Source organism: Chelonia mydas, chromosome 1, assembly GCF_015237465.2.
Source record: "Chelonia mydas isolate rCheMyd1 chromosome 1, rCheMyd1.pri.v2, whole genome shotgun sequence".
NCBI lineage: Eukaryota > Metazoa > Chordata > Testudines > Cheloniidae > Chelonia > Chelonia mydas.
This window is the reverse complement of record NC_057849.1, coordinates 183,942,926-183,968,022: the sequence shown is the minus strand read 5'-3', so window position 1 is coordinate 183,968,022 and position 25,097 is coordinate 183,942,926. Positions and strand designations below refer to the sequence as shown.

Genomic DNA, 25,097 nt, shown 5'->3' with positions numbered 1-25,097 from the left:
GTTGAGAGGAAGGGATGGCTTGTGGTTGTGGCATAGGATTGGGGAGTTAGGAGCTCTGAGGTATGAAACACTTCTTCAACGTTGCCTTCACAAGCACATCATACATAAAATCAATATTTAAGAATTCACACACAGTTTCTCCCTGGGAAGAGGAAGAGGGAAAGAAAGAACCACACATGAAAGGATGTTAGTCACATACATCAATACTTCTGGAAGGTGGTAGGATGTGTGAGGGATATGCTAATAACCTGAATAGAATCTAGCTTCAATTTATGGCTCTGCCACAGACTTCCCATATGACCTTCGGAAAGTCACTTAATCTTTCTGTGTAACAGTTCTCTATTTGCTGAATGGGAACACTACTTTGTATCAGTTGGGGGGGTGGGATGGTGGATTTTCAAAGGCCCAAAGGGGAGTTAAGTGCCTAATTCCCATTGATTTTCCTAACTCCTCTTTGTGCTTTTGAAAATCTTCCCCCTTAGGAGCAAGCTGCCTGAGGCAGGGATTATCTTTTACTATGTGTATGTCAGGCACCTGGCATGATGGGTCCTGATCTCAGTGTGCGTCCCTGGGTACCACTAAAATAATTTTAGGAAACAATTACCAGAAGTTTGAACTATCACTATTGTTAGAATACTCTTTAAATCATTGTCTCATCTTATTCTTCTCAACTTTGTATAATCCTTGTTGTATTTGCATCCATGATTGGATCATGATGATAACTTAAAGTTGTACAGAAAATCTTAAATATTGTGTAGGAGATGGAGACATTTTCCAATCTTGTAAAAACCTTTTCACACCAGTAGAAGGGCACTCTTTACTTGCCCATGGACACAAATTATGATTATTAAGACAATTCTGCTTTTCCCTGCTAAATTTTTGATGATTGAGTTTTTTTAAAAAAGTTTATTTCAATTATTCTAATGCTTAACCACCCAATTGTGCACACAAAATCTAACTGGGAATTTCTTGCAGAAGGTGGGGCCCCGCAAGGACTTTAACAGTTAATACTGGCCACTCCAGGCTTGTATTAAACTCCCAAGGTTACAGCTTTCTCTGACCTTGGATGGGTAGATGCTGCCACCACCCAAGTGCAAAAAAAATCTTTTTAACTCAGCAAGGCGCACTTGGGAATTCCTCCACATGGGGTACCCTCAAGCCCTTTCACACACACACCCCCTCTGGGGAAGAGCTGAGAAAGAAAACAAAGGAAAGCAGCTGTTGCCACCGGCTTATGAAACAACATATGCACAAACCTCTTAGGACACAAAAATCCCAATCCTGTTCTTAAAAAAGGTAAATTTTATTAAAAACAAAAAGAAAGAAAATACATCTGGAACTTAGGCTATTGCTAGATTTAAAAAGAGCAAATATAATAATTAAGCATCAAGAATGGTTTTCTTGAGGTCCAGCTTAAAGGTTACAAGCAAAACAAAAGCATTTGGGGGTTAGCACAGAGGAGTCCACCAGCCTTACAGAAATAAAAGAGAGAAACCTAAGTGCATCTTTCCAGACATTTCCTGATCTACTTATATACCTTGGGTCTCAAATTGAGTAGTTCTAGGTATGATCTGGTGATTTTCATACCTGGTTCACAGCTTTTTACCGCATAGCTTCAGCCCTGTCTCTGCTCTGTCCCCTCTCTCCGGAGAACAACAACAGACAGACAAAAGGGGAGTTTTGTTTCAATTTTAAAAAGTTCTAGCCTTCCCATTGGCTCTTTTGGCCAGGTGCCCACTCACTTCCCTTTACCTATGCATGCAGTCAGACTTTTTAACTCTTTACAGGTAAAGCAAGTAGAGAACAGCTACCAAGAGGGATTCTGTAGCTAACTGGCTGGCTGGTGTTCACAAAAGGGAGCTACCCCCGCCCCCTTCATTTGTCACAGCATATTTCTTAAGATTTGCCGTATAGCCTATTTTTATGCTTTTTGGAGGCAATCTGCATTATTGCTTTTACAGTAGAACCTCAGCATTACAGACACCTTGGGAATGGAGGTTTTTTTGTAACTCTGAACAAAACGTTATGGTTGTTCTTTCAAATGTTTACAACTGAACATTGACTTAATACAGCTTTGAAACTTTACTATGCAGAAGAAAAATGCTGCTTTCTCTTTATTTTTTTTAGTGGTTTATGTATAACAGAGTATTGTATTTGTGCTTGTTTTCCCCATGGTTTTTTTGTTTTTCTTTTGTTTTGTCTCTGCTATTGCCAAGATTGCATACTTCCGTTCCAAATGGAGGTGTGTGGTGACAGTTCATAACTCTGAGGTTCTACTGTATTGTAAAATGAAACTTATATGTAGCTTCAGACAAGTTTTGAATTACTTTTTCCAATATCTGTGCTAAGACTGAATAATTTGCTGACTGGGTGATTTGTGGGCTTTCTTTATATCTGCAAGTTTTATTATTTTTGAAAACCTAAATAAAATGAAGGGGCAAATAAGTTGTTTCATGCAGTCTCTTTGGACTCTGGAACATTTGAAGCTGAAAACCTCTGTTACGCAGAATTCTTACTGAATCTAGTTAATTAAAGAGACTGGTGCAAGCACACGAGTCAAGATTATCCTGGGTTATTTTTCTCTGTGATTAAAGATCAAGACTCTTCCTTTGGAGCAAAGTGAGTGCTTCCTTCCAAGGAAGTAGTAGGAGTTCATTCTACCTGTACTACATTTGACTGTTTTCCAGGAGAGGAAATCATTTTTTGGGAAGGAGTATGAGGGCTTTGGAATATGATTTTTGCATTATAATTTCCATCTTGATTGAAATTGAGCAAAGGTAATGTGTTCGCACAATTGTTTTTTGACCTGACAAAGAAACAATATTCATGTATCTATCACAGACTTGTAGGATTCAGAATTATCACTAATGTAATTTTGGTTTTCAAAGGCTGGACCATCTCTGATCTTAAATATAGTTTATCTGTAGATTAGATGCAGTTGTTTGTGCATATTATATAGTGAGTAGTGTTTAATTATTACTAGTCTGATATTTGTAAAGTGTTCTGAGATCCTGGGGTGAAAAGTGTTTTTATTAACTACAAAGTATTATTTGTAGAATCTATATTTGGTATCTTTATTTTCTTGTAAGAGGAATGTTTTGATAGTCCTCACATTCTTTTGGGTAGTCAGTCATTTGCACTTTCTTGTCATATATATTATATGTATTACAAATTGAAAGATGTTTAAGATACCAAACTAATCCATCTAATTAGAACTTTAGAACATAGGGCAGCAGTAGATAGAAGGTTGGCTTAGCAAGAAGGTATCAGCTTAGAGAGTGTGCTAGCATTAAGGGCCTGCTGAGAATCCTTGCCTTCCATTACAATAGAAGGTTTTCAGCAACAGGCAGGATCAGCCCATAAGTGCATCACCACTGGCATGTGTGCATCGGTCTCAGCACAAGTAGTGAGTTTTTGTCATTCAGATCACACTGATGTAACTTGATATTGGTGCTGTGGAAAATGTCCTAAAAGCCATTTTAGACTAGCTGTGTTAATTAGCTGAAATGTACTAATTCTGTTATCTTTCTAAGTAGTCCAGATTTGTATGCCTTTTTGCCCCTTCCCTGGGTCCACTGAAAATCTGTTTTAAATGAACTTCATGATATCAGTTAGTCTTGCGTTTCTGCTCATAAAGAGAGCCAAAAGACTGATATTCTTTAAAACTACTTTTCCCTTTTAAGTGTTTTTGCCATTGTATAAATGTAAACAACACAAACTGCCGTGATGAGAATAAATGGAAAGGTTTCTGTAAAAATAATTTTATGCCATTTTGTAATATGAAGTACATTGATCCCCAGCCACAGGGGAAACAGTATTAATCCTATTAAAAATTAGTTATGGCCTTCAGTAGCTGCATGAGAGAGCTGCAGTTAATCTTAATAACATGAGCCATTTCTAGATGCCTTCTCCGTGCACCAAAGCATTTAACAATAGCAGCTGACCATGCGTCTCTTCTTAAAACAACTTTCAACAAATCAAATTGGGGAACAGAGTGTTCATAGTTAAAAGACACAAAAAATTGTTGTGAAGCTGGGTGCTGCATACTCAACAATATGAATTATAATAAGGCGGGGAGGAGGTGGGAGACTGATCCAACCAACATAACTTCATAACCAAATAGTTTATACCCTAAAAATCTTTGCAAGTAAACTTAATCTATGAAGTGTCTACATTTGAGATCCGAACTCTAATCAGTTTTATTATACACATTCATTCTGCAATGAGCACATGGGTTTGAAATCATCATGTAACATAATATACAGTATATAGTTATTCCAGCATCCAGAAGAGTGATTATATATTAGCTAGCCAAAAACAGTTGGAAGTGGTTACATGAGATTCTGTTTTCATACTTGTGGTCTCATGCTAGATGTTGGAAACCTTGTCATTATACACTGTACTGCAGGGAGGACAAATAAGAGGTGCCTGATGGACCACCCAATAATAAAATAAATCAATCTCAGATTTGCGATACTTTTACCTATGAGTGCGTTTTCTGAAGAGAATCAAGAAGTATGGCTGGCAACATTCATGCTAAATGTATTGCTCAGTATATTTTCTGATTTAGGAAATAAAAAGCAAAGAGGTTTTTTGTTTTTTTTAAGGTAATAAAGTACCTCAGACATTTAAATGAAAAAGAAAACTAAACTGTACATACATTTAGGAAGACTATACTTAAAACTATAAGATTTCATGTATTAGACCAGAAAGAAATACCCTTGAGAGGGTATGTTTTGGTGTCGTCTAGTTGCTATAATGTTTGCAAGAAAAATGTTAAAGTTATGGCTTTAAGACCTATATTTTGTCTAATTATCACTATACGATATCAAACAATCTAATGCAGTTTTAAAAATAATAAATCAGTACATTAAAGAATTTTACTTTCCTCCTTTCTGTCAAACTAAGCAAAACAATTTATTAAAACATTTTAAAGGGCCTGTAAAAGGAGGGAAATTCTGAAAGCACAATCAGTTAAAATGTCACCATCTGTTCACACTGAAGAAGCAAAAGGGAGGGAAATTTTCCTGGAGTGCAATCCATTATATTCTGAATGGCAGCAGAAAATAACAGATTGTGGAGTGGATACAACTTTCTCTCTTATTTGAGGTAGTGACCCTAGTGAAAATTTTAGCAGGATGACCTAAGAAACTAAATGTAAACATCTGGGAGGAGACTGGGTCTGAGGTTTGTTATTCTCTGTTTCCATGTTCACGCTGAAACTGTTTTAATGAGTTTTTGCTAGCTTGGGCAATATCATTTTACCTCATGCTGGGCTGGCCATACGTGGCTATTGTAATTTGAGGCAGATGACCGTGTCCCTCCATCTGCTTGTCTTGCATGTGTTAGTAACGTCTTTAATGTTAACAGCTGTGCTAATATGCTATGCCACTTGCCACAGAGTAAATATGCATCCTAGGGCATAAGTGTAAACTTTCCCCTACATGGAAGATATAGATGGTTAAAGCTGGCTTGCTATAGCCACACATGCCTGTGTCTGTTGTTTTATTTTTGTGCCTAATTTATTTATTTAGAAGGCAGCTGATGGCCAAAGACTGCTGGGTACCTGACAAGATAATAAACGTATTACAACTGCAGAAGTAACACTGCCCAGCTTTGGATAAATTGTAGTTTACAGTATGAGTAGAATACTTATCTGTGTGCCCCCAAACCAGAACTGTCATTGCATATATGTTGATGTTTTTTCTGTGTTTGAAGAAAGGAAAAACAGTGCCTAGATCTAAAATGATTTTGAGTGCAAAAATTTACCAGAGGGGGACTAGGGTTTCAGATTAGTTTGGCTCTTTGTACCTGGTCCATTAGAGACCTGGTTGTCCACTGTGTTGCATTGAAGAGACTCCACTGCCAATTCAGTGGTAAGGTTGACAGGTTCTGGATGCAACTACATCCTCTAACTGTCTGTGTCTCTGTGTGCAAACCACTTATCGTTTCATACTTAACTACTTCACAGTGTTGTTGTTAGCATTAATTGATGATTTTTCAGGCTTGAGGATATTGTGTACTCTATAAACACAGATTATTACTGGGTGCTTTTCAGTTCTTACAACTCAGGGATTTGAGGTTATGGCAGTGATGGGGTGGGGAAAGATTGTGGGGTACGAGATATGTACCTGTGTACCGAAGAAACTAGAATGTACTTGGGAATAATCAGTCATGAAGACTTTGTCTGAAAATGTGATGTTTGTAACCAGAGAATAAAGGTGAGGGTGGAGTTTCTGGGGTGTCTGCCAACACTGTGACCTACTCATGCAATTTCATTTAATTGCTCTTTATAAACTGTTGCTTTTCTAATTTGTCTTCAGAATCATAATTACTTTTATTCCAAACACAAGAGGGATCCTCTTGCCCTAAGCCAAGAATTGACTTGAGACCACAAGGCCCATCCATATGGGGATCTCTTATATTTTATAGTAACACTGCTGGTAATCTGTCTGTAGCTAGCAAGTAAGAAGGCATTCTCAAAGTCTTACTTCATCTTCCTCTATATTGGGCTGACAGTTCAAAAGCAGTAGGACTCTTTATGGCAGTGGTTTTCAAACTGCGGGTCGCGATCCAGTACTGGGTTGCGAAATGTAAGGCACTGGGTCATGGCGGCTCTGGTCAGCACCGCCGACCGGGCCATTAAAAATCCCGTCGGCAGTGCTGCCCGGCTAAGGCAGGCTAGTCCCTACCTGTTCTGACACTGCGCTGCACCCCGGAAGCGGCCAGCAGGAGGTCTGGCTCCTAAGTGGGGGGGCCATGGAGCACAAGTTCCCGGCCAATGGGAGCTGGAGGGGGTGGTGCCTGCGGGCGAGAGCTGCGCAGAGCCACTTGCATACCTCTGCCTAGGAGCCAGACCTGCTGCTGGCTGCTTCCTGGTGCCAGGACAAGGCAAGAAGCTTGCCTTAGCACCCCAGCTGTGCTGCTGACCGGGAGCCGCCCGAGGTAAGCCCACGCCCCTGCCCCAGCCTTGAGTCTCCCCAAAAAGAGTCCCCTCCTGCATCCCAAACTCATCATCTCTGGTCTCACCCCAGAGCCTGCACCCAGAGCCCTGACCCTCTCCCACACCCCAGCCCAGACCCCCCCACACACACTGAACTCCTCATTCTTGGCCCCACCCCGCAGCCCTCACCCACGCACCCCAGTCCTGAGCCCCTCCTACACCCCACTCCCTCATTCCCAGCTCCAACAGGTCGTGGGCATCAATAGTTTTCTTCAACTGGGTCACCAGAAAAAAAGTTTGAAAACCACTGCTTTATGGGGAAGGCTTAACTTCTGGGCTTGGTTTTGGGCTTCTTTTAACAGCAGCACCTCCATGTTGGAAACATCTGCAAAATAACTGTAGTCACCTCTTGGGAAGGTGGCTGACTGGCCTTTCAGCTGCTAGGAAATGATTTGTTCCTGAAGTGTCTGCATGTTCAAAATGAGTTCAGGATAAATACTAACACCCTGAATAAGACTTGTTTAACAGCAGCTTTTTACACTAACTTTACATGAGAGGAAGAGCTGACTTCTGTGAGAAACAGTGGGCCAAGGAAGAGACTCTGTGAGACAGTCCCAACTTTGACATGAGTTGCTAAGTGCAATGATCAGCACTCTGTGAAGTCTTATATACTTGCTAGATGTCCTCCTTTGGCTGGAACTGCCCTGGGTTTTTAAACTTTGTTCTCGGGACTCTGAGACCTGGCCAGTGGCACAGGCAGTTGGTCAAGGATTTTTCAAAGCTGAGGTCCTGCTTAAGATGTTGCTGTGTGTAGCAGACTGACCTCAGCATGTGGCTTTCAACTTCTCCTTTCAGCTCTCTCGCCCAGCGTCTTTGTGTGTTTAAACACCAGTAAGAGAAGCTGAGGCAGGAATCAAGATTGCTCAGTCCCAGACTGTCTCCCGGCTGCTGATTGAGCAGATGGGCTAGACTACAAACTTCATCTCCACCATATATGTGGCCAGCAAAGCAGGAGCATCAGCTTCTGCAATGCTGCAGTAAACAGGATAGAGGGGAGGATAGTGATGGGAATCGATGGGTGGTGTGGCACAGAACGAGGACATAATCAGAGGGAGAGAAAGGGACATTACAAAATGGGCTAAAATGGGGGGACACAGGAAAGGAGGCTCACAAATAAGTTGAGGTATGTAGTCGGAAAGAAAGGAAGGAGGAGAAAAAACCATCAAGGGGAGGCAGAAGGAAGGATTTTTTCCACATAAGGCACTGGACTGGGCTGTAGAAGATTTGAGTTCAGTTCCAGAGTCTACTGTGACTTAGGGTGAGTCATTACATTTCTCTTGTGCCTCAGTTGTATATCTGTTAAATGCAGATGATATTTCTTTGCATCAGAGGTAGGACTTCTGATTTTAGGTTTTAAGTGACGAACACCAATAAAACACCCCTGATTTAAATAAATAAATAAATATAAAAGGCAGTGTATCCAATAAATATGGAAAAAACACCAGAAATGGTCATTTGTTTCTGAGGGCTTGTATACATGGAGCAGTAATGTGGACTATGGGGTGTGTGTGTGTGTAATTTCTATATTGCACTAGTGTATTGCACATTAAATGGTCTGTGTAGACCGTACTGGTGTGCATTAAAGGTTCCCTAGTGCTGTTTGAAACAGTACTACATTAAAACACACTGGGGACTAATACAAAGAGATTACTCATTATTGTAGTGAGTAGTGTATATAATATACATTACGCATTACAGGATATTCAAAGAGTCCCCAGTTTTTGGACATCTATCTAAAACTCAAAAATTGCTAAAAATAAACCCTAACAAATTAAGTTAATAAACTCTGAAAAACAAAAGCCCTAATCATAGGGTGTTGTCAGGTTGAGCTCACTAATGTTGTTAACGTGCTCTGATGCTATAGTGAGAGGAATGTCATAGTAGCGAGCGAGAGAGAAAAGGGGAGAGAAGCCCACAACCCACCCACTCCCATCAGGGGAGATTCATAGATTCCAAGGCCAGAAGGGATCGTTGTGATCATCTAGTTCAGTGGTTCTCAACCTGCGGTCTGTGGGCCTTTTGCAGTCCAGTCGCACACAGCTCCGTTCCATGTGACATCCTCAGGGCCACCTAGATAGTACATATATTGAGTGGATGCGGCCCACATAACACACAAAGCTGCATATGCAGCCCACAATGGTAAATAGGTTGAGAACCATTGATCTAGTCTGACCTCCTGTATAAGCAGGTCATAGAACTTCCCCAAAATTATAGCATATCTTTGAACTATTTTTTTTTTTTAATCTTGATTTTAAAATTGCCAGTGATGGAGAATCCACCACAACTGTTGGTAAATTGTTCCAGTGGTTAATTATTCCCATTGTTAAAAATGTACTCCAATTCCAGTCTGAATTTTTCTAGCTTCAACTTCTAGCCACTGGATCTTATTAATACCTTTCTCTGCTAGACTGAAGAGCCCATTATCAAATGTTCCCCATTTATACGGACAGTGATCAAGTCACCCCTTAACTTTCTCTTTGTTATGCTAAATAAATTGTGTTCTTTGAGTCTATCACTGAGGCATGTTTTCTAATCCTTTAGGATGCTACATGATACATTCTTCCCTTAAAACGGCCCAAAAATATTAAAAAGTGTACGCAGTTTCTTATTTTGAAATGAATGTGCTCCTACTCTGTTTCAACCTAAATGTTGCAACCCCGAGTTTAGTGTAGGAGCCTGAAAGTACTGACTAGGGACAAAGAGTTACATTGAATACTGTAGTTTCCATTATCAAAATGCAAGTTAAGTGCAAAAGTAGGAAAATAGTAAAAACGAGGTTAGATTTAAAGCATTCCTTCACTGTTGAGGATTTTGAAGACTCCTGAAATTATCAAGACTCTCTTCTTCCTGTTTGCCATTTGCCTCCTCCTGTTAATCCTCACTTCTGATCTGTTCCCTGACTTTGTTCCTGCAAATTACAACATATTAAATTAAGCAAAAAGCCCAACCAGTAGGAACTAACAAGATGTGTATATTACAGCTTATTTTGCTTTTCAATACTACTTGTCTCTGGCCATTTGTCTTGTCTATTTAGCTTGTATTGCAAGCTCTTCCGGGCAGGGACTGTTCCTTACTGTGTTTATATAGTACATAGTCCAATGGGGCTCTGATATTGGTGCCAAGACAAAGGCAACTCTAGGCATTACTGTGCTATAAGTAATACCCTTGAAACTTTTCTTCCTGTAACTTGCAACCGTTGCTGATTATCTCATCCTGTTACATTGTAAATACTTGTCTGTTTTTACCTGTCTGTATTAATAGCCTGCATCATCCCTATGCTTCACACCTGAACCTTTTGTTTCTCATCTTTTGCCATAGATCTAATTTAGACTGTAAGCTCCTGGGGGTTAAGGTCTAGTATTTGCTTGTTATGGAGTGTCAAGCTTTAGCAATGCCTGGAGCACGTACTATAGAAACAATTAAAGACAACAGCGTCTGCCCTAAAGCGTGGGCCCTCCTGGGTCTGTGCCAGTAGTAAAGAACATAGAACATTGAAGCAGGAAATGTTTAAACTAACGCTCGCCTTGCTCTGGAGCAAAGTGAATCAAGGTGCTCTACTGGCATGTGCTACAACCAAGCACTGTGCGTGTGCTTAGTGGAGGTTGGGATTTATTAACATGGTCGCCTGGGGAAGGCAAGCCTCAACTCAAGCAACCTGAAGTTCCTGGCTAACGAGCCGGCAGGGGCTGGAGAGGAAGCAGCCTCTTAAGCCGTGCCGAGAGAGGAGGAGAAATGGGTGGAGCTGCAGCGGCCCGGGCTGCTGATGGGTTGGGGGGCGTGCCCCTGGCCGGCGTGGCAGCTCCGCCTTGCGGGGCGGGCGGCAGGGAGCCGTGCAGTCGCGGTTGTGTCTCGGCGGCTGGGGGGACGGGGCAGCTCGGGGCGGCCGCCTGCGCTCTTCCCTTGGGCAGCTCCCCGCGTCTCTTGCCCTCTGTGATTATGGACTAGGCAGGAACTTGGAGAGGGCAGGCGCGGCGGTGCTGTGCTGCTGGGAGGAGGCGAAGGGATCCCGTCCTGCCCCTGCTCCGAGCCATCGACGCCGCTTCCCCTTCTCACTCTGCCGGAGATGTCCGGCTGGGGCAGCCAGAGGAGAACCGGCTCCTCCTGGCATAGCAGCTTCTCCAGGTTCTTCACCAGGAGCCCTCCCCGGGCCAAGGAGGAGCAGGAAGAAGGGGACAAGGCGCACCTCCAGGAGCCGGCCACGCACAGGTAGGCACGCAGTCGCATCGGGGAGCGGGGGGAACTTGCTGGAAACTTGCCTGGTTTTCTTGATTGAATTTTTCTTCCTCTCTCTCTGATCTGGAGGGATACGCTGGAGATCTCTAGTACGCCCCACCTTCGGAGACTCCGAGCCCCATTGAATCCACTTTCATTTCTGGCTCCCTCCAGCACTGAACAGTGTAATGGGAAACAGTTGCCAACCAAACTCTTAGAACAGGCTGAGAAGCAGAAGTCAGTGGCTACGTGCCAATTGCCAAGGGCAGCTGGGGCGCTTCCAGATATTACAACACTAAAAAGGAGGGGAGACCGTTGTTGTTTATTATTTCGAGCGGCTTGGAGAGGGTGTGTGTGTGTATCTATTGTGAAGTTTAAGTCCAGCTTGGCTTACAAGAGAGAGAAATTATTGGGACCCCTCCCTCTGTTGATCGTCAACCCAGCAGCCTCGCAAAGATCAGGTAATGTCACAGTGTCATTTTGAGGCAGTTTCAAGCTGTGACCGTTTCACTGAGCCTGGCACTATGAACCTCTCCTTGCCAAAATCTCCATAAAACGGTAGGATGCTTTAAAACTCGCCTTGAAATCAATGTCAGATGAGTAAATTTCAGTCCATGGAAGTAAGGATTTACTGCTCTGGTACAAAGAGAATTGAGGATGGTAGTTGGATGGGCTGATGGAAACTATGTAAGTAGCAATATCACATTGGGCAAATTAGTGCATGAAGAAACGAAGCCACTTTTAAGTATCTCACTGGGGACTAAAGTAATGTAGAGTTGCAGATTCATTTTCTGTTAGCCAGAACACCATCCTTAAAGCAACGACACAAATGTACCTGCCTAGTCAGTCTCAAGTGTTTCTCCCCTCCCCAGAGTTGTTTTCAAGAATGAAGTGGGGAAGGGAAACAAACTTGACAGGAAGATTCTCCACAGGACAAGAAATGATGCTTTTTGAAATTTGGTAGTGGACTAGCCCTGAGACATTATGTGCAATTTTAATCATTTCTGAGATGAGCCTGAGCTGCAAGCTTTAGACCTGCACCCCCTGATGTTCAGGTGGTGACTGGATCCAGAGTTTTGCTTTTGGCCCTCTCTGTTTCTGTATAAATGTAGCTGTATCCTATCAACCTGCTTTTTCTCCTCTTACTGTAAATAAACTGCATCAAAATTGCTAACATTAATTTAAATGCTTGGTTTTGGGGTTACTCAGATCAGAAAAATACTGTTCAAGCTTTCTTAATATTGCAAATAGAAAATTGTTTCTGACCATCAATGTCTCTGGAAGAAAATTACCAAAAAAATCCAACAAACAGCTATAACCGCTTTCTTAGAATCTGAAAGGTTGCAATATAGGGTATAGGATTTTGGGGTTTTGTTTGTTTGTTTTTTAAGTTTTTACTATTATAGCTTTCTCTTTCTGTGTTATAAATCAGATGCTACTGCAATACAAATACTGATCATGTGTTCAAATGTTAATATGAAATATGTGACCTACAGTTACAATCCTAAGCAGTACCAAAGTTACAGAAGTCCAAGTACCTAGGTTCAGTGGTATTCAGTGACCAACTTATAAGCAGTACAGGAAAGGCATGGAGTAAATGGAGAGAAGTGAGCAGAGCTATCTGCCTTAGGAGAGTGCCTATCAAACTGAAAAGTAAGATCTACAAGACTGTAATTAGGCCTGCACTTTTGTATGGCTCTGAATGCAGGGCACTGAGGACGAGACAGGAGGAGATCTTGAATACAGGGGGAATGATAATGTTAAGGCGGATGCTTGCAGTTACAAGGATGGACCAAGTTCAAAATGAATGAATTAGGGGAAGTGTGAAGGTGGTACCAATTATAGAAAAGCAGAAGGAGTCTGCTGGGTTTGGGCACGTGAAAAGAACATGTGGAAGAATATATAAAACACAGGGTGTTAAACTTCGAAGTGGGGAGTAAGAGAAGGGTTGGAAGACCCAATACTAGATGTATGGATGTCATAGAAAAGGATTTGAATAGCTTTGGAGTTTCTGAGGAACTGCTTTAAGATCAACTGGAGTGGAGAAGTACTGGAAGATCTAACCCCATATAGATGGGACTAAGGCTACAAGAAATAGAAGTATTAACAGTAGGAAACAGTTTATTAATGTGTCACATTGATTGTAAAGAGAGCTTACAAAATGAAGTAAGATCTGAGACCTCTACTTGGTTTCTGATTTCTGGCCACTGTCCTCAGGAGATTGAAAAAGGAGAAAACTGTAGTTTCCTTTTGGAAAGATGCATGTTTGACACTGCTCTGCTGGGATCTCTTGTGGTTACCAAACTTGTCGGATGATCAGCTTTTTTCTGTATCGGACCTTTTTTTTTTTTTTTTTTTTTTTATTTAATATATGTGTTTTAAATTTTGGCATTTCAGGAATAATATTGGTATGCATTGAAATAGAGAAAATGCTGATCAATACAATGAGCTGGTGGATATCTAAGTAATTCTTCCTGTGAAAGATGTAGATTTCAAAGTTACCTCAGAACTCTTGCTTCTCCAGCTTACTGGGAGTGTGGTGGATGAGATCCTCTCTAATTAAAAGTGCAATTTGCACTACTGTCTTGAATGGGTTATCTTAAAGTTCCCCTGGATACATAGTGATTAAAGAGATTCTTAAATGTCACTACAAAATGTTCAGTTTTTGATGCATCGCTATATTGAACATTCCAAGTAGGCATGGCCCCATTGGCCTCTCATTAATGTGACCTGGTATGGCCAAAAAAAAAAAAAAAGAACAATATTAGGCTCAAAATCATCTTTCTGGCTGCCGGGCGAGTTATCTTTGCCAGGGGAGATTAATGTAGAGGGAAGAGGAACAGACTTGGAAAGTGAAAAGGCAACCAAAACATGTCTAGTCAAGCTTCTTTTTGTCAGTGCTTTGGAGTAGTGATCGTTACTGATCTTAAGGGGCCCTTAAGAACATGCTCCTTGTTATGGTCAATAGGGAACGGAAATATCCTAATTTGGATTCCTTCAGGCTGTCCCACCATAAACAGAAAGATGCCTGTGGTGGTGGGGAGAGTTCAGTTCAATGATTTGGGAGTTTAAAAATGAGCTTTGTAGACTTAATTGAATGGTAGACTTCCTTCTGTCTGACTGAAGGGTTGGGAGTCTGAGAACTAGATAAAATTTGAACCATGATTTCAGTTCATGCAATCAAGAGCTTTTTATTGATTAGGTAGTCCACACTGATTTAATTATGTATGAGGCTTTTTGGCTTTGGTATACAATTCTTTGTGTAGAAACCTGAGGGCCAGCTCTGACTTCTGTTGAAAGTGGAAGGGTTGGTTAAGTTATGAAGAGTCCCATTTGGTTTGCTCAAGTTTTTTTGTCCTGCTTGATTGCAGAGAATGTGCTTGGAAAGCTGAAGTTCTTGTATTTGGTTTCCACTGGTAGCTTTCTTAATCAATTAACGTGATTGCGTACATTTAACACCATTGAGCTGAGAAGAGTGCCACAGGTTTCTCTGCCATTTTGATGTAGTGTGCTTCATAGTGTACAAAAATGTATAATCCAGTAAAATATGGAGAAAATTAAGACTGCTTTATATGCATGTTTTTATTACATGGACTACATAAACTGGGAAATGCTTCTTTCATGAAGTATTAGGAAAATCTATAAAGCCAGGTTAGTTAATTTTGTACCGAAAGTATCATTTCAAAATAAATTGGAATCAGGCCAAATTTAAAACAGGTAGAAAGAAATCTTGATATTGAGTTATTTAACAAGCCCTGAATTTAAGAAAGGGGAAGTGGTTCAACTAAGAACAGGAATAAAAAGCAGTATGACATGCTGGGCCAAATTCATCCCTTGTGTATCTTCATTGACTGCTTATATCAGGGGTGGGCAAACTTTTTGGCCTGAGGGCCACATCGGGGTTGTGAAACAGTGTGGAGGGCTGGGTAGGGAATGTTGTGCCTCCCCAAACAGCCTGGCTCTGCCCCCTCCCACTTCCTTCCCCCTGAATGCCCCTCTCAGAGCCCCCAGCCCATCCAACCCCCCCTGCTTCTTGTCCCCTGACTGCCCGCTCCCAGGCCCCCCACCCCGACCGTCCTCCCGGGACCTCGCCCACTATTGAAGCCCCCCGCTCCCTGTCCCCTGACTGCTCCCCAGGCCCCATATCCAACCCCCGCTCCCCACCCCCTTACCATGCTGCTCAGAGCGGCAGGACTGGCTTATTAGAAAGCCTGGGAGGTGGGTGGGCACAAGCTGCGCTGCACGGCAGGAGCGGCAGGCCAGAGCGCTCCCTGCGCAGCAGTGTGGCTGAGGAAGAGGGAGGACAGCGGGGGAGGGGCCGGGGGCTAGCCTCCCCGGCTGGGAGCTCAGGGCTGGGCAGGACGGTCCCGCGGGCCACATAGTTTGCCCACCTCTGGCTTATATCTTCTGTGGAGTTACATTAGGAATTAATCTGGTCAGTTGCAACTTCGAAAGCATAGAGAAAAAGAACTTGAGTGTATCCAAAACCAAAGATCTGATTGTTCCTAAAGCTTAGGCAACACACTTCTATGGAGTCACTGAACTGCTGATTTTCCTTCCCCAGAACAAATGATGCAGAGGATTCTACATCTGTTGCCAAGTGGCTTAGAGTAAGCAAATTTTGGGCTTACCTTTTTAAGATTGGGTGGGTTTTTTACCCACCTATGTGACCTGTTGGCTTTTCTGCTTAACTCTGGGGCCACCTTATTTCTGTGCTTTTTTTTTTTTTTTTCTTGGACCATGCCCTCCCCGACACTCAGCATGGTGATGCAAATCCTGCCCCCTGCTGTCTTGGGAGCCTTTTTTAGACCAATAAGGCTGTTTTCTTTGAAACTTTCTGATCACTGTTGATAATGTTAATCAGCATCTTGTAATCTCATGAGCGCTTCATTTGATTAATAGTTTTTGTTGTTAATTTATGCTCGAGAGCAGTTTTTAGATAATAACACATGCAGACTAGTTTCAGAGTAACAGCCGTGTTAGTCTGTATTCGCAAAAAGAAAAGGAGTACTTGTGGCACCTTAGAGACTAACCAATTTATCTGAGCATAAGCTTTCGTGAGCTACAGCTCACTTCATCGGATGCATACTGTGGAAAGTGTAGAAGATCTTCTTATACACACAAAGCATGAAAAAATACCTCCCCCCCACCCCACTCTCCTGCTGGTAATAGCTTATCTGAAGTGATCACTCTCCTTAGTGATCACTTCAGATAAGCTATTACCAGCAGGAGAGTGGGGTGGGGGGGAGGTATTTTTTCATGCTTTGTGTGTATAAGAAGATCTTCTACACTTTCCACAGTATGCATCCTATGAAGTGAGCTGTAGCTCACGAAAGCTTATGCTCAGATAAATTGGTTAGTCTCTAAGGTGCCACAAGTACTCCTTTTCTACATGCAGACTAGCAATTTGTTAAAAGCTCTGTGATGGAAAAAAGTGGAGCCGCATCTTTAACGGAGCTACTGTGTTTCTAAATAAAATTCAAAGAGCTGGGAAGTACCTTTCATCTAGTGTGTGCCTGTATAAACATGTTTTTCAGAACCATTGCCTTTGGCATGTTCGTCGGGCTTCACGTATAGTGAAGGTTTTCTTTGCATCTCAGCTTCAGCATCAACTTCCATTCAACTTGGTCATTATGCTCTGCTAAGCTTTTTTTTTTTATTTTCAAAAATTATATATTCATTTTTATTACCCCAGAGTTATTGTCCCAGAGCAATCCAAATCCACAATGTGGAAAAATCCTGTCCAATTTGCTATATTCCAGATAGAATCTTCTTTAATTTCAACACGTTTCTCTAGCCCTTCAGAGCTGTATCTGCAACCAGATCATGTAAATCAGTGCACAGCTGATTCAGTTAGAATGTTTGGCTTCTGTGACATTGTCCAACTTTAAAATAAATGAATAAATAAATAAGCTTCAAAAGAAGCTTCTAGGGAGGTGTGAAACTTGTGCTATCCAGTCATTCATCTTAACAGGGAGTTATAACCAACCTTCTTCAAAACACTTGCATGCTACTAGTTATCTTTTGTATCATTCAGCAAGTTTTATCCAGGAAATTTTCTTTTTCATTGCATCATCATTCATTTGAATAGCTACCAGAAGAAGTGAACTAATTTGGGGCTGTTTTGGTTTGGAGGGCCTTTGTACAATTGGAGTAAAAAAAAAACAACAACCCCAATCAATTCTAACCTTTTAATTTGAGTTTCAGGGGTCTTTTATTTAAATTATTGTGCTGTTTATCCATTTGGCTTCTAACAAAGAAGTTTTACAAATGATAGAATTTTACTTATTCTATCTAAGAACGTCTTGTTGATAAATTGTATAGACAATTGCTTGACCACACTTCGGTTCATTTTTTCGTTATGAAATATACTCAAGAGACCAAATAACCAGTGTCAGTCAGGGTTATTAATATGGTACAGAGAAAAGGTTCTATACGATACCAGTCTCTGAAGAGCAGTGATGTTACGTTCACCTTATGCATAAGATGTGATTCCCAAAGTTACACCCATAAAGCTATCCTTCCAGTGGTTTTCAAACTTTTTTCTGGGGACCCAGTTGAAGAAAATTGTTGATACCCACGACCCAACGGAGCTGGGGATGAGGGGTTTGGGATGTGGGAGGGGGCTCTGGGCTGGGGCAGGAGATTGTGGTATGCGCGGGGGGTCAGGGCTCTGGGCTGCGGGTGCAGGCTCTGGGGTGGGGCCAGGGATGAGGGGTTTGGGGTGCAGGAAGGGGTTCTGGGTTTGGGGGTGCTCAGGGATGGGGCAGGGGATTGAGGCGCAGGGTTGGGGCATGGACTTACCTCTGGCAGCTACCGGTCAGCAGCACAGTCGGGGTGCTAAGGCAGGTTTCCCGCCTGTCCTGGCACCGTGGACCACACTGTGTCCTGGACGCAGCCAGCAGCAGGTCCGGCTGCTAGGCCGAGGTGCCCAAGTGGCTCCGCACAGTCTCACCCGCAGGCACTGCCCCCACCCCTCAGCTCCAGTGCTCAAGGTGGGGCAGCGCACGGAGCCCCGTCGCCCCCCTGCCTAGAAGCCGCACCCACTGCTGGCCGCTTCCGGGGCGCAGCATGGTGTCGGAACAGGTACTCACTAGCATGCCTTAGCTGGGCAGCACCGCTGACGGGACTTTTAACCTCCCGGTCGGCAGTGCTGACCAGACCCGCTAGGGTCCCTGGGTGCTGAGCAAGGCGACCCAGTGCCTTGCATGCCGTGACCCAGTACTGGGTCACGACCTGAACTTTGAAAAACACTGCTTTATACCAGTGGTCTCCAACCTTTTTATGCACAAGATCACTTTTTGAATGTAAGATCAATTTAAGTTTGGTACAGGATGGGGCTCTGGGCTGGTGCAGGGTGTTGAGGTGCGGAAGGAGGTGTGAGGTGCAGGCTGCAGCCGGGAGGCACTTACAACAGGAGGCACTCCTGGAAGCAGCTGGCTGGTCTCTGTAGCCCCTAATTTGCCCAGAATTAATGTTCTGCATAGAATTTCATTTTTTCCTGCAGATTTGGTGCTGCTGAGCTGCTGGGTGCTGCTAGCGGCTGCTGGACCCGGCTACCCAGCTTGCAGCGCCCTTGTGTGGGAGGTGCGGGCACGCTGTGGTTTCTGAGTTAGCCAGCCCTTCTCGATTACATGGTGTGGCCAGGTATCCCTTTGCGGCAGCTGCTGGAGCCAGCGAGCTGTGCCCCATGGGAGAGGCAGGAGCAACAGCTGGGAGCTGCAGGGAGGGGCCCCTGCTTTCTGGGAGGGAAGAATGAGGGTAAGGGGGGGCCTTGCTGGGAGGGTGTGACTGGAGCTGTTCCACGGGTGGCCAAACCTTTAAACTGTGCGCCTCACCCTCCTCTCCCCCAATCAGCAGGCATGGGTCGTCACTGCTCGGCAGGACAGTAACGAAGCTGCCTGGAGCGGAGTCTGTGTCTGGGCTCTGGGCGGAAAGAGGGTGCAGGTGTCTGGCCCTGCAGCTGTGCTGTGAGGAGGAGTGGGTGCAGGTGTCTGGGCTGGGTGGCCCCACGCAGCCCCCTCTAAAACCCCCACATAACACTCCCAGTACGTACGTACGTACGTACACACACACGTACACACACACACACGTACACACACACTCCTCTAGCATCCCCAAATACCGTTTCCCAGTACACGCAGACCCTCCAACTGTACCCCCCTTCTAGCTTCTCCTCCCCCACCTCTCCCCGTCAGTGACTTCTATTTGTGAACTTGAAATATGGTAACCCTACAGGGGCAGGGTGAAAAAATGAGAATTGACTAAAAGACTAGAAGGGCAGTTTTCTCCCACGATGTGCCCAGCTGGCACGTGTGACACATCCAGACTGATGGGCCCAACAAATGCATAACAGAGAAACAGGAACTAGGTCGTCATAGGGGTTTCTTTAACTCTCTGCTCCTCGGGGAATATTTTTTGTTTTCTGCATTGTTACAGACCTAGTTGCTGACAGTTATTTTGAAATAAGTTACCAAAATAATTGAAACGGGTGTGATTATATTGTGTTATTTTGACAAATAAAATATGCAGAATTTTTAAATATTATGCGCGGAATTTTTAATTTTTTGGCACAGAATTCCCCCAGGAGTATAAATTGTTTTCTAGATTCTCCATCATGTGACTCTTTCCAGATTATACAGGAGAAAAGTACAATTTATATCTGGCGGTAGTAACAGAGGCCCTGATTCAACAAGATGCTAGAAAGTGCATCAAGCAAGTAGGCATTGATTCACTGCTTCCAAGCTTTAACAGCCAGTAGAGTAATGTAAGACATTTACTAGGGAAAATGTTATTGGCACACTATTCACAAGGGTGCTATTTTTTATATGAAGCAAAATAATGTACTCTTTCTGTTGTGAAAGTTAGCATAATTATTCCTTTCCTGATGACCAAATTCAATGCTAGAATCAATATAAAATAGCTTCCAAAACCTGCGTGCAATCAGGGCTTCCAGGTTTTAAGTAATAGGCTTAGCATGATAAAAACTCACCAAAGTCGTCTTATCCACTGAAAGAAACAATGGCAGCTTAAAAAGCTATATTTTTTGGAAGTTCTTGCCAGTGTTTCTAATAATATTTAAGATTGTTAAAGCTGGAAGAAGGCTGAAAATCTGACACTCCCTCCTTTATTCTCTGTATACTTTTTTGCACTTCATACACCTTGGACATTAAGAATAGTGTGCAGTGTTGCACTTTCAGGTTTTCATACAATAGCAATACGCTGTAGTGTTTAGATTACAAACACTGAAGGGAAATATTTAAACTCAAACTTTTTCCATTGACATTTCCTTTATAATATATTTAAATGTGTTGGGTTTTGTAAAATTATTTTTATACAATCGAACTTGTGAGCCTAACTTCACTTGTGTTATGGAAACTTTAAAATTAGAATCACTCAGGAACAAGGTCATTCAGGGTCCTGTTGCTTTGCTGGCCAGGGGACCTAACTGTATTTAGGACTAAACTTTTATGTATAGACAGTTTCGTGATGGGAGAAATGTATAGTGAATCATAGGTTGCAAATTATTCCTTATGAGCGCATGCAAAACAAATGTCAGAAAAGTTTCCATTAAAAATGAACTTTTTTTTTTTTTTTTAGCATCAGTTAAAAGCTGGAAAAACATCTGACAATTTTATTTTGTAACTGAGAAATGAATTCTGTTCTCATCTTGAAAGAAACAAAACTCAGTGAGAGGAAGGTGTTTATAGGACAATTACGTGGTGTCGCTCTTTTGTGATTGTTGACAAATTAAACACTGTACACTAAAAACTGTCTTGTATTGAACTTGCAATCCTATATGCTTTTACCATTGGGGGGAACACCTAAACAGGGATATTCATTGCTTTTACTGGTTAGTTTATTGCACTGCTAAAAGAGCTCAGACCAATAATTTTTCTTATGTTCCATTATTATTTTTAGAAAGACATATTCTAACATTCTGCTTACCAGTGTTATGTTTCTTCTATATATTATTTATTATAATAATAATATTTGGTTACTGTCATTTCATATTGTTAAAAATCTGTCTTGACAAGTTCCCTGTATAAATTCTTTTTGTGGATATTTTACAGTTTGCAGATACCACTATTGGGCCATAATCTTACAAACTGTATGTAGTCCCACTGAAGTCAGTACAACTATGTATATGCATAAAGTTAAGCATACATGTAAATGTTTGCAGAATGAGGGCCTTAGTTTTCTCCTTTTTAAAATACTTATATAGTACGTTCTGACTTCCTGTTTCATTCTGTTGTTGCAATTATTTAAAACCTTACCTAATTTAAATAACCCCAGCTCTGTTACTGATATTGCATCACGAGTATGTTCCAGTAGATAGTAGCATTCTTATTTGAGTAGCACATGGCAAACTTCACCTAACCGATTGGATGAGAATGGATGGAAAGAATTCTATATTAATGTTCGTTGCCATGCTTGACAGATGCCAGAAGAAAAACCTTGATGTAATCTGCTATAATCCCAGTGAACAATATTGAACTAGTCTCTGCACCAAAATGAAAAATTTCTCTCTCTGTTTCAGAGCCTTTGTACTGCTGTTCAGTTCTCTTGCATGTAATGCAGATTAAGCTATTCAGTGAGGATGATCTTGGGCCATCACATTTATTTCACTTAGTGCTAGAATTGAAATTTAAGGGTCATTGTCAGTCCAGTTCTGAGGGGTTTTTTTTGTTTTTAAAGAAGTTCCATAAAACTTGATATAGCAATGATTGTCTTGTATGTGGTTTTTTTTAAAACTACTGTGAAAGTGTGGTTTGCTCTCTCTGTGTGGATTTAAAATACCTCTACGTCTCACACACACTTTTTAGCTGGCATACTGCATGAGAAACAGTGCTGCATACACAAAAAGTGATATTGACCTATTTGATTTCCTTATCCTGGCAGAATGAAAAGCAAAATGTAAACAAGCAGCATCAACTGTTCAAGAAGAAATTAGATTTTGTTAAAACTGAAAGAATTTTAAATCTAAATTGCTTAACATAATCTGGTAAGGAAAACAAGTTCCAAATAGAATTGTTAATATGAGTGCATCTAAGGTGTACAACACACGGACCAAAAAAAAAAAGAGGTGGAGGAGGATTTAGAAGTTGAGGTTGTTCCCCCAATCTCCTTACCTTAATCCAGTCTCTTGATTGCCAGACTTTTCTCCCTGAAAGTTCATGACTATTTGTTCCTTTGAATTTATTTTCTCTCATATTTTCTCCTTCTCTTTCTCTGCATTCTATCCCTTTCCCTCCTTACCTTCTAATCTTCCTCCTGCTTCCCATTCACTTCAATAGCTGTGTCTGATTTCCCTTGACTCTCTAAATACAAACTCTCACCTTATGTTTATATTCTCCACATATCTTCTTTATTTCTTGCTGTTCCTCTCTAGCAGTCCTTCAGAGATATTGTGGCCTGATCACATGATCGAGAGCCAGGAACTTCGGTGTTCAAACCCCAGCATGAATGCTGACTCTCTTTCCCAAGAGCAAGGCATTTAGGCCTCGCCTATCATATGGAAACTTGAGGGAAATTTTGCTACCTTTGTTAGCATTGTTTCATTTGTAAAAGTGGTAGTCACAATCAACTTGATGGCATTTCTCTATCTGTATTTAATCTGATAACTTTTGAATGCTGTATCCGATCCAATTCCAAAATTTCAGGCCACCAGTGGTCAGAACTCTATTGATTTTGAGGCAGAATCAGAAAACTGGAAAGGGAAAAATGGACACATGGAGCCCTTTCCTCTGTTTAGCAGAGCCACAGCTTCCAGTGCCTCTGTAATTGACTACGGATCAAAGAACCGGTTGATGGTACCCGTTAATGCCTTCCAGCATAACAATACCCCTATCTCATTTCTGCTTATCCTCCCAATAGAGTTTAGTGTGTTGAACACTCTGAATTATCTCCCAGACTGAAATAAGGCAATAATAATCGTGGGAAGAAATGGGATGCACATGGAACCCCTGGTGGAATTGTGGGGGATGGGACACTGAGCCTGTAGAATTCTGGCATGGGGGTGAGAATGGCAATCCCTGGTATGGGAGGAGAGAAGAATGTGGGGGGAAATACTTAGTGAAAGACATTAGAAAAATGAAATTGTTCCATTTTGAATCATACCAAATGGAAACAACTTGGAAATTTCCATCTATTTAATTATTTCCCCTTTTTTGACCAGCTATGGCCACTGGCTTCTGACACACTTTACAGTACTGTGCAATCTAAAGTCCTGATCCTGCAAACACTTACGCACATGCTCTAACTTCAGTACTGTGAGTTTAGAGCCTAATTATCCTGAAAATAGATCTAAACAACCAAGTAACAATTGGCAGCCTTTGAGTCATAATCCCTGTGTTTGCACAATAGAGGAAGAAAAGGTAATTCTGTTTCAGGTGACAGAAAACTTGTTGAGAGGTTTATAAAACAGTGCCAGAGGTTTGGGGTTTTTTAATTATTTTTTTAAAAGGTATGCCGGATACGTTGCCAGTGTCCTGAGAGAGAGTGCTTTTAGTCCCTTTCAGTGCTGTGCAGGTCCTGAGTAATCATGATACGCGGGGTGATTTTTAGAGCCACATGACATAATTATCCTGCTGTGGCGATTGCTAGGTTTTGTAATCCTCAATAGATGGTCAAGAATTAGCTTTAAAATGAATTGGAAAAAAAATAGAGGAAAATCAATCAGCAACTATTGAGATTGCTTGATTTACGCCCCCGAAACTGCCTCTCCTTCCTTTTCAGTGTGAGAATGAACACTGGCTGAACAGGAAGTTTTCTGCAACAGATTACAATTAAGGTAGAACCTCTTCTAATCTAGCCATGTAGGATTCTAATGTTGCATAGCTGGATCTCTGAGCCACCATTCATAATTTTGACATTTTATTTTTCATTTATCGCTTTGGGACTCATTTTAGACAAACTGAATCTTACAATACTACTTTTCTTTGGAGTTGCTTAATTTTCCTGTCAAGTTTCACCCACCATTATAGAGTGTGCTGTCCAAAAATATTGAGAGAGAGAGAGAGAGCTAATGTGCCAATATTTAAAAAGGGTAAACTGAATGATCTGAGTAACTAGTTAGCTTGATATTGATCCTGGGCGAAAACATGGAAAGGTTGATACAGGATTACATCAGTAAAGAATTAAAGGATGTCAGCATAATTAATGCCAATCAATTTGGTTTTATGGAAGATGGGAATTATCAAACAAATGCCATCATTTTTGGATGAGATTACATGTTTGGTGGACTAAGGTAACTGTTAATATACTTAGACTACTGTAAGGCATTTCACGTAGTATCATGTGATGTTCTGATTTAAATATTAACACTATGTAATATCGGTGCAGTACATACTAAATGGATTATAAACTGATTAACTGATAAATCTCAGAGTGAGTGTAAACAGGGAGTCATCTTCCAGTTGAAGTGTATGAAGTGGAGTCTCTGACACAGAAGCCTGTTGGCAGTTCACTGCTTTGTGTCAGCAATTCTTGTCAAGCCTGACATACTCACTACACCTAACATGCTATTGTTATAATCTGTATCGAAAGGTGTCATGTAATATGTCATTGGAAAACTAATATCTCACTGATCATTAATATTCTGGTGTGATGTATATATGGTCAACACTCAAAGGATTATGCAGATGTGATGGAATTATAACTAAAATGTGTTTAAACCCAGGCATGTCAGAGGAAAGAAATAAACAGCTTTTCTCCACTACGGGAAGAGGCCAACACCTCAAATCAGGTTGGCTATTTATTTGTATCAGAGATTCCAGGAAGAGATCATTTGCATTGTAAAAATCACCATGGGGAAGATAGAATGGAGCCTATACCAGACAGCATGGCATCCACACCAACTGGAACTTTACGTGGGGGATAC

General features: G+C 41.8%; 1 protein-coding gene across 2 annotated transcripts in view; it reads left to right on the top strand.

The window, feature by feature from the left end:
• The first annotated feature begins 10,737 nt into the window (after nt 1-10,737).
• The window catches only part of CRYBG3 (crystallin beta-gamma domain containing 3), a 124,013-nt gene continuing 109,653 nt past the window's right edge, over nt 10,738-25,097 (top strand). Inside the window, exon 1 of one of the 2 annotated variants that reach the window (XM_027820012.3) lies at nt 10,738-11,209. In XM_027820012.3, the coding sequence (XP_027675813.2) occupies nt 11,067-11,209 (143 nt within the window). In that variant the 5' untranslated portion in view covers nt 10,738-11,066. The remainder of the gene's footprint in view (nt 11,210-25,097) is intronic. The other variant, XR_006288032.1, reaches the window with a different exon arrangement.